Genomic DNA, 10,644 nt, shown 5'->3' with positions numbered 1-10,644 from the left:
TACACCCATACTGTTTGACATCCTGATACAAGTCAAATTAATGAACAACAAAATATGTTTTTTACACTATTCAGCTGTAATATGATGACTTTAACCTGCAATTTTGGTTTCATTTTTCTATGGAAATTCATATTACACTTACAGAACCAGTAGTTGCCTGTATCTTCCTCCTTGACCTGTACACATAAATTTTTATTTATTTATTTATTTATTTTACAGTGCATCATTATCTCTTTTGTCTCCTTTTTGACCTTTTATCAGACGCTTTCAAGGCGGTGGCCACTCTTACCAAAGACATCATAAAGTATTAGACAGTGGGGACTCTGGCGTACATTAGTGTGAAAGTTCAAGCTTGTAAACAGTGCAGCTATAAAAGGTTAACCACGCATGGGCTAATTCAGTTCCCCTCACTCAGACAATATGTCGTTACTGGGGAAACTTCTCTCTCTGTATTTGATCACTGCGTATGGATGCATGTGCCAGAAACATGATAATCAATATCCGATGTTTCTTGCAGGTCCCTTGACCAATCAACAGGTGAAGAGCCTGGATGGCAAACTCTCTGAAGGAGCACTGGACACCTTTGACTGCAGTCAACCCATACCTCCAGGCACTCAACAGTACTTTGAGTACCTCCAGAGCAGAGGGGTGACCCACTTCAAAGTGCCGCTGTCATGGGCTCAACTCTTACCTTCCAGCCAGTCTCAGCAGGCTGTGGTTACCTGTTACCAGACCCTGTTGAAACAGCTGCTGGAGGTGGGCCTTCAACCTCTGGTCATCCTTCATGGATCTACAGTGCCAGACACTCTGAGGTCAAAGTATGGAGGCTGGGAGAGCCAGGAGCTGGTAGAGATGTTTAAGCAGTATGCTGAGTTTGTGTTTGGAGAGTTTGGAGAGCTGGCAGACTCCTGGCTGACACTGAGCAGCTTTGATGAGCTGAGGGATGCTGAGTTGCAACATGCTGTTGATGCACACACCAGCATCTATCACCGTTACCACCAGCTGTTTCCTAGCAGGGGTAGGAGACCAATATTTCATTGCATTATGTGTTGAATCTAAGACTTGGGTTTTCTTCTGTAAAACTTTACATATTTAGAAGCAAAAAGAGAAATCTGGTGAAACATTATGCAAATGTGCATTTTATTGTCCTGTTGTGCCTCACCTTTCCTTTAAATTTCCCAATTAAGTAGCCTGAAAAAAGTATTACAAATATTCAAATGCAAGAAACTGTGTATGGCTGCATCACAACATTGAGGCTAGAGCAGTCGTCCACTTATCAGAAGGTGGTTGGTTCGATCCCTGACCTCAGCTGTCTACATGTCGAAGTATCCTTGGGCAAGATACTTAATCCCAAATTGCCCCCGATGCTGTGCCATCGGTGTGTGAGTGTGTGAGAATGGCTAAAAGCTTGCAATGAGCTGGTGGCCTAGCCATTGTATGAATGTGTGTGTGAAAGGGTGAACGCAGACTAGTGTTGTAAAGGTGCTTTGAGTGGTTGTCAGACTAGAAAAGCACTATATGAATACAGTCCACTTACCATTTAGATTTGCTTGCTTAACCACACAACATCAGTTAATAATGGTGAGCTAGTGCAAAATACAGGCAGTGGCAATAGTTTTTCAGTAGTTTTATAGGTAGGTAAACAGATGCTTTTTATAGATGATACATTGAGCTTCTTGTTTTTGTTTTTTTTAAAAAACATGGACATAAAGTCCTGTCACTCTGTTTTACATGTTATATTGCAGTATATATTATCACCATGACTGTTTGGGAGCAAAGTCGAGGTACTATTTTGAAAGCAATCTTTCTTATCTTCTGTTGTTGTTGTCCAGCTTTATAACATCCATCAATGGATTATATTGTCTCCAAGGGGGAAATTCATTTCCACAGAGTGCATTATGTGTGCCTCCACAACATAGATTGCTTAGATGGGCAATAATTCTGGCAGTTTGTGGCAGTTTCCATATCTGCTTACCACATGTACCAAAGGTCATGATAAGGGTTAGTGTCCACTAATAACTGAATTGCTATATCATATCTTACAGATGGAGGAGTATCAGTTGGGGTAAAGGCCAGTAAAGTTCTAATCATCAATGATCAGTTACTGGTGAGATCTCTAATTGCACATGAGATAAACACATTAAAGAATAAATATTGGGATTGTGTTCCTCGGCAGTACTGCAAAGCAATATGTGTTAAAAAAAATGTGTTTGGCTAATTTTATTTGCATTAAGGAAAAGTAATATCCAGCTGCACTCATACATGTATCTCTATTTCAGAAATATTCAGATTTCCTCTCAATTAAAATTGATTTTGACTGCACCACTGGCCAGAACCTGGTTGAGGAACTGCAAAATGTTTGGGTATGTATAAAGTTATTTCAAAATTTAGTTAAAAGTCTTCAGTTCTATAGAAAATACAATGTCAGTACTCACTGTCTTATTCTGGGAGTTTGTTACACGCACTTGAATTGAACATCAGTGTTTTCTTGTAGGGAAAGTGTGGAGACAAACCCATTCTCTTTTATGATGTGAACATCAATGGCTGTTCTCCATATCAGCTCCTGTTAGATAACAAAATCTTAAAAGGTAACTTTTTATGATCGATTGAGAGTCACAACCTTGGACAAGTGAAATGCTATTGCTTGCTTAGTGTGAATTGGTATTCTTCCAACTCAAGGTGGAAAACCAAATTGTATTGCAGATTCTAATCCTGATGTATTGTGATTATGTAAGCACCGTCAAGTAGTCATATTCTGTAATTTATTTATTAATACCTGTGATAGACCACTCTTAATTATGTCATGTATGGAAACATGGCATCACAGATTGAAGAATTCTAATTTGATAGCATTGTATAGTGTACATTACATGATACATTATATATGATATATTCTTATACCTTTACAGTGCTGAGCAATGAAGACTGCAGTGTTCTTGGACTTGACATGGTAGATATGCTGTATCCAGTTGACACGCTCCCAAAAAGGTATTACAGCACATACAGACAATTAACAATTTAAACAACAACACATCTTTTGTGTATGCTCTGGTAAAAACCATTTCAGATGGTAATTGTATGGCATCACATACAGTATTTGTGAAACACAAAGACACAAAACTAAATCAGGACAGAGAAGTGTAGTGAAGAGTGAAAGTAGATGTAATGTTTTTATACTATATGTACAGTACTGTATGTAAGTGTACTTACAACTTACAGCTACTTTTTCTACAATAGGGGATTTTGACAGAAAATTCTCAGGAACCACTTTAGTAATACAGCATTTGTAAACAAAGTTTAGATTTTGGCAGTTTGATTCCACCTGTAAAATGAACCAATCTTAGTCTATGCCAAAAATATTGTTTATTGGATTTCTTGCATCTGATTTTATTGTCCACTTCTTATTCATTTTGTCTTCAGTCATTCACACCAAAGTCACAATAACAGAAACAGTCTTCAAACATCATCATGTTCTATGACCTATTGCAAAATTTGGAGCAATTTTGCCTCTCTGACCTCAGCTGAACGAGATGCCTTCCTGAAGGAATCCCTTCCCGTTGACTTCCAATGGGCTACCTCCAGTGAGTCCTTCAAGGTTGAAGGAGGCTGGTTAGAAGATGGGAAAGGACAGACAATCTGGGACCGTTTTGGACATGAAAACAATGTTTTTGATAATCAGACAGCTGATGTAGCTTGTGACAGTGTCCACAAGGTGGATTATGATGTCTACCTCCTGCGAGGTCTTAACGTCAACACCTACCAGTTTTCCATCTCCTGGGCCCGCATTTTCCCCTCAGGCCACTGGGCAAAGCCCTCAGAGAAAGGGGCTCTCTACTATGACAAGCTGATCAATGCTCTCATTGAGTCTGGCATACATCCTGTTGTCACTCTCTACCACTGGGATCTGCCCCAGGCACTACAGGACCATGGCGGATGGACAAACACTTCCATTATTGAAGCCTTCAAGAACTATGCAGACTTCTGCTTCTCCAGGTTTGGAGACAGGGTCAAGACCTGGAACACATTCAGTAGCCCATGGGTGGTGAGCCATGCTGGTTATGGCACTGGTGAGCATCCCCCTGCAGAAAAAGACTATGTGGTTGCCTCCTATCAGGTGAGAGGGAGAGGGAGGAAGAGAGAGTGTGTTCTTACTATAATGTAAATATACACTGTTCCATTTTCATTTACCTAAACATTTATTTTGGATTTGCAGGTCACTCACAATATACTCAAGTCCCATGCTGAGGCCTGGCATCTCTATAATGATAAGTACAGGAAGCAACAAGGCGGGAAAGTAGGCATTGCATTGAACTCTGACTGGGCTGAGCCTACAGACCCCTCCAGACCTGAAGACTTAGCAGCTGCAGATCGCTACCTGCAGTTCATGCTGGGCTGGTTTGCACATCCCATATTTGTGGATGGAGATTATCCTGCGACACTGCAGAATCAGATAAAAGAGAAAAAAGAAGAGTGCGTCTCTGAGCCTGCAAGACTCCCTGTTTTCACTGCTGAAGAGAGCAAGAGAATACGTGGAACAGCTGACTTTTTCGGATTAAACCACTACACCTCTCGGTTGGTCAACCACAGTGATGGTGGCTGCATCCCTGGTCCTCAGGGGGTTGGTAACTTCCAGGCACACGTGGACCCTTCATGGTCATCAACAGCTTCTGACTGGATCTATTCTGCACCTTGGGGTCTCAGAAGGCTTCTAAACTACATTTCTACAGAATACCTGAATGTTACCAGAGTGCCTATCTATATAACTGGGAATGGAATGCCTTCTGAGTACAGTGGTGACACTCTCAATGACACCCATCGAATAGACTACATGAAGAGTTACATCAATGAGGCCCTAAAAGGTTAGCTTCTGGAATTTCTCTTACAAGAAAGCATTTGTTACTCAATATTGAAAGAATTTAAACTGTATCATGCTGTTGTCTTTCTCCATTTTTTAGCAATAGTGTTAGATGGAGTGGATGTGCAGCGATTCACAGTGCAGTCACTCATGGATGGATTTGAGGGAAAACAAGGGTACAGCCAAAGATTTGGTCTTCACCACATCAACTTTGAAGATGCAGACAGACCAAGAACCCCAAAGCAATCTGCATATTTCTACTCTGACGTTATAAAACAAAATGGATTTGGTTCACCCAAAGGCAATGTATTTAAAGGGGCAGAGATGCAACTCACCCGTCGTCCAACTGCTTTGTCACCGTCAGAGGTTCCATCTAAATCAAAGGTTGTCTGGGAGAAATTCTCACTCCAGTCAAAATTCCAGAGAAAAATGTACCACTACGGCACTTTTTCACAAGGATTCAGCTGGGGAGTATCGTCATCAGCTTACCAGATTGAAGGTGGCTGGAATGCTGATGGGAAGGGGCCCAGTGTCTGGGACACATTCACTCACAAGCCTGGCAGTATTCTTGCTAATGGAGATGTGGCCTGTGACAGCTATCACAGACTTGAAGAAGACCTCTACATGCTTCGTGCTCTGAGGGTGAAGTCGTACAGATTCTCTTTGTCCTGGTCCAGGATTTTTCCTGACGGTCAGCGCGCTTCCCTGAACCTGAAAGGTGTTGACTACTACAATAGACTCATTGATGGCCTCATGGCATATAACATCACTCCCATGGTGACACTCTACCACTGGGACCTCCCTCAAGCCTTGCAAGATCTTGGTGGCTGGGAAAATGTAAATGTGACTGAATTTTTTAATGACTTCTGTGACTTTTGCTTTGCCACCTTTGGAGACAGAGTGAAATTTTGGATGACTTTCAACGAGCCTCAGACAATTGCGTGGTCAGGATATGGACTTGGACAGATCCCCCCAAATGTTAAGAATCCAGGAACTGCACCATACAGAGTTGCACACAACCTTATAAAAGCACACGCTAAGGCTTACCACACTTACCATGATAAGTATCACAAATATCAAGGTGGTCTGGTATCCATTGCTCTCAGTGCCAGTTGGATCGAGCCTAAAGATGTTAATGTTGCCCGTGAAGTGGCAGCTGCCGATCGTGCTCTGCAGTTCAAAGTGGGTTGGTTTGCACACCCCATTTTCAAGACTGGTGACTATCCTGATGCAATGAAGTGGCAAGTTGGAAACAAAAGTGAGCTTCAAGGACTTTCAGAGTCAAGACTACCTTCCTTCACTGACGAAGAAAAGAGCTTTATTAAGGGAACTGCTGACATCTTCTGTGTAAATCATTACACTACAAAGATTGCAAGCCATGTTACAGCTCGGCTTAACCCTCAGTCTTATAAATATGACCAGGACTTGTCAGAAGAAGAGGAAGAAGATTCGATAACTACTGCCATCAGTAACCAGGGAGTTGTTGCATGGGGCTTGAGACGACTCCTTAACTGGATCAAAAAGGAGTATGAAGATCCAGAAATTTACATTACTGAGAATGGAATGGCTACAGACAGTGAGACCACAGTTGATGACACAGTCCGAGTATTCTACTACAAAGCCTATATTGATGAGGCTTTAAAGGGTGAGTTTGTTAGGTCCCTTCATGTAGCACACTGGACATAAAATCTATTGGACATGGTATGGTGCTTATCTTAAATTCGATCTCCCAAACAAACATATAATACCCTTTATGTCCACTTGTTGTCCTGTGGACCAGTGACCATATTCTGTGGAATCATACAGTATAATATGAATATGGACCACCTATCCACAAATGTCAACATTTTATTGCTAATAATTTTATCTCTGTCCTAACTTATTTTACACAGCTCATAATCTTGATGATGTAAAGGTGAAAGGGTACATAGCCACATCTCTCATGGATTCTTTTGAGTGGCTCAATGGGTACAAAGTAGGATTTGGGCTGCACCATGTAGACTTCACTAACTCCAACCAGCCAAGAACACCCAAACGCTCTGCTCACTATTATTACCAAGTCATTAAGGACAATGGCTTCCCGTTACCAGATGATGAGAAAACACTTTATGGAGACTTTCCCAAAAATTTTAACTGGAGTACTGCCAGTGCCTCTTACCAGGTAAGTAACACCGGTACATTTATTCTTCTACAGTGACATAGTGTTGTACACTGGTATGGTGGAGCTTCAGATATCTTTGATGTATCTTTTACCAATGTACCTGAAAGACAAACTATCATTTCAGATTGAAGGGAGCTGGAGAGCTCATGGAAAGGGACTGAGTATCTGGGACAAGTTTGCCCATACTCCTCTGAAAACAAGCAATGGTGACAATGGCGATATTGCTTGTGATAGTTACAACAAGATAAATGAGGATGTGGAGGTGCTGAAGAAGCTGAAGGTGACCCATTATCGCTTCTCTGTATCCTGGCCCAGAGTGCTTCCTGACGGCACCAACAACCACATTAATGAAGCTGGACTGAACTACTATCATAGACTACTGGATGCTTTGGAAACTGCTAACATTGAACCCCAGGTAGGCAGTGTTGTAGGTAATGGCTAATAATAACAAATGGTTCCTGTATGTACAAGCCCAACTCCAAAAAATTTGTAATGTTGTATTTACATATTTTTGACTTTGAAGGCTAGTATGTTATTATTGCTTTAGCAAAATACAGTTTAGCACCAAAGTGTAAGACATCACCCATAGGAAAAGTATGTATTATTGTTATATAAATTTCCTCTCTTCTGTTTCTCAGGTAACTCTGTACCACTGGGACCTCCCTCTGGCACTACACAGAGTGGGGGGCTGGTTGAATGAAACCATTGTCCAGAGATTTAGAGATTATGCTGATGTTTTATTCAGCCAATTTGGAAACAGAGTGAAGTTCTGGATCACCCTAAATGAACCCTACATTGTAGCCAACCTTGGCTATGGATATGGTACCTTTGCTCCAGGTGATGAAATCAATTATTTTTAAGTTGCTTCTACCTAATGTAACCTTTTTTTTTTTTAAATCTCACAGTGGGCTGCACGGTGGCGCAGCAGGTAGTGCGCGTGCCTCACAGCAAGAAGGTTGCCGGTTCGATCCCCGGGTCAGACGGGGCCTTTCTGTGTGAAGTTTGCATGTTCTTCCCGTGCATGCGTGGGTTCTCTCCGGGTACTCCGGCTTCCTCCCACAGACCAAAAACATGCTCATTAGGTTAATTGGTGACTCTAAATTGTCCGTAGGTGTGAGTGCGAGTGTGAATGTCCTTGTATGTGGCCCTGCAATCGGCTGGCGACCGGTTCAGGGTGTACCCCGCCTCTCGCCCATTGTAGCTGGGATAGGCTCCAGTCCCCCGCAACCCCGAAAGGGATAGGCGGTATAGATAATGGATGGATGGAAATCTCACAGTGTAAAGAATGTTAAGCTTTATGTATGGATCAGAACTGTGTACTATATGTAGATAAAAATAGAAGAAAGATAGTCATTGTTCTTTATCAATATTTCACTCATGGTTACCCAGTGGACAGTGTATAGAGAAATATTTCTTTTTAACTTTTAGATGATCATTTTAACCCCCAAAAGGTGTTTGAAACTTTACACTGTATAATATTGAATGGCAGCAATGTTAATAATGCCTCAAATATTTCAGGCATTGTGCGCAAGCAGTATACTGCTGCACACAATCTGATTAAGGCCCATGCTGAGGCCTGGCACCTCTACAATGACAAGTACCGAGCAACGCAGCGTGGCCTCATCTCCATTACAATCAATTCTGATTGGTCGGAGCCAAGGAACCCTTATAAGCAAGAAGATGTGGATGCAGCCAAGCGCTACTTGCAGGTAGACAATAAATATCTGACACTTAATGCATTTTTTTTCCTATCGTCTCAGTGACCACATGGGTGGGGCTTCCTTCAGGGATGCATTATGTTACCCCTCACATCTGATATCCAAAGCAGCTTAACTTAGAATAATCATATAAGGCAAAATTTACTCTGCAGTTCCTCATTGGCTGGTTTGCCCATCCCATCTTCAACGGTGATTATCCAGACTTAATGAAAACAATCATTCGTCAAAGAAGCCTGGCTGCAGGTCTCCTTGAATCACGGTAAATTAAAAATAGTTTTTCCATCACTAACACAGAAAGCGATTTGCTCTAGTTATGTTTCCAGCATTAGTTTTGTTTATGATTTGGTTGAGTATTGTTGAAATAAGTGTCAGCTGAATATTAGAGAACATCTCCAATATTTATGGAGAAATCCTGCTTTGGGTTTTGAAAAAGACTCTTCTTTTTGATATAGGCTTCCCGAGTTCACCCCTCAGGAAATCATGAGGATCAAAGGGACTCATGATTACTTTGGCTTCAACCATTACACCACAGTTCTTTCCTTCCCAGTCAGTTTGGGAAAGCAGCAGGATTATGAAGCTGACAGGTAGGTTGAAATTTAAAAAAAACAGCAACCCCTAAATAACATAGACGACACAACAGGGAATTAAATAAAATATATATTTGAAATATAATGCTAAGATAATGTCCTATCCCATATCCAGGGGCACTGGAACCTCCCATGACCGCACCTGGATTGAATCTGGCTCCTTCTGGCTGAAAATCACACCTTTTGGATTTAGGAAAATCCTCAAGTTTATCAAGGATGAGTATGGAAACCCACCCATCTATGTCACAGAGAATGGGATCTCAGAACGAGGAGCAGTGAACTTGAATGACACCCACAGATCGTACTACTATGAAAACTACATTAACCAGGCCCTGAAAGGTACAACAGTCAATAAAAAAACAAGTATCGGGGGTGGATTTAAGATCATTTTATTGCTTTTGGAAAATTGAGATTGTTATTATTTGTTATTATCACTAACTGAACACCAAAACATTACATTACAGTCTAATTAAGACATTTTTTCAGTATGTACAAGTATGTTAAATGTAACCATTGATCTTTCAGCTGTGCTTCTGGATGGAGTTGATCTGAGAGGCTACACAGCCTGGTCATTGATGGACAATTTCGAGTGGGCTTCTGGCTACTCTGAGCGATTTGGACTTTTCTATGTGAACCGCTCCAACCCCACTCTTCCTCGCATCCCTAAAAACTCTGCTTCTCGCTATGCCACCATCATCACCTGCAATGGTTTCCCAGACCCGGCCTTCGGGCCCCATGACTGTTTGAGTCCTGAATCAGAAGGTAATGTAAATGTTACATATTCAAATAATAATAATAAAAAAACTATAAAAACTGTAGAATTTAGGAGGGAAAAACTTGGAGATCCTACAGTAGGAAAACAAAAAAGTATTTTTTAAAAACACATCTAATTCAATTTCAATTCAATTTTATTTGTATAGCGCCAAATCACAACAGAAGTTGTCTCATGACACTTTCCATATAGAGCTGGTGCAGACCAAGCTCTTTTAGCAATGCAATATATCAACTTAACAGAAAAAAATAATTTTGTTCTTTGCTTGTTGTCCCTCTCTTTGGGCAGTTGTCCCCATCCCGCCCCTGAACGTGGTGGACTTCTTGGGTCTGGAGCTTTCACTTCATGATGCTGAAGTTGCACTTTATGTCATGTTTGCATTTCTTCTTGTGAGCTTACTTGTTATCATCTTTGTTGTGTACCGACTTGTGAAAAACAGAAGGAAGATAAAGAGAGCTGCAGTGCTATCTCTTAGGATGGAGAGAATGTGAGGAAAGTTCTGTGACCTCTGACCACACTAAAAATATATGTATTTTGAGAAATAAAGACAA

The 10,644-nt window shown here is 41.2% G+C and overlaps 1 protein-coding gene across 1 annotated transcript; it reads left to right on the top strand.

Annotated features, from left to right (window-relative positions):
• The first annotated feature begins 504 nt into the window (after nt 1-504).
• On the top strand, nt 505-10,311 carry LOC139340674 (lactase/phlorizin hydrolase-like). Its single transcript, XM_070976585.1, has 14 exons — nt 505-1,018; nt 2,910-2,988; nt 3,421-4,114; nt 4,214-4,859; nt 4,956-6,500; nt 6,748-7,016; nt 7,141-7,431; nt 7,655-7,853; nt 8,535-8,725; nt 8,887-8,993; nt 9,187-9,318; nt 9,437-9,660; nt 9,847-10,083; nt 10,286-10,311. The coding sequence occupies exons 1-14, from the start codon at nt 505-507 to the stop codon at nt 10,309-10,311; spliced, it is 5,154 nt and encodes a 1,717-aa protein (XP_070832686.1).
• The last annotated feature ends 333 nt before the right edge of the window (nt 10,312-10,644 follow it).

Source organism: Chaetodon trifascialis, chromosome 12 (genome assembly GCF_039877785.1).
Source record: "Chaetodon trifascialis isolate fChaTrf1 chromosome 12, fChaTrf1.hap1, whole genome shotgun sequence".
NCBI classification, from domain to species: Eukaryota; Metazoa; Chordata; class Actinopteri; order Chaetodontiformes; family Chaetodontidae; genus Chaetodon; species Chaetodon trifascialis.
This window is presented reverse-complemented; position numbering and strand designations above follow the sequence as displayed.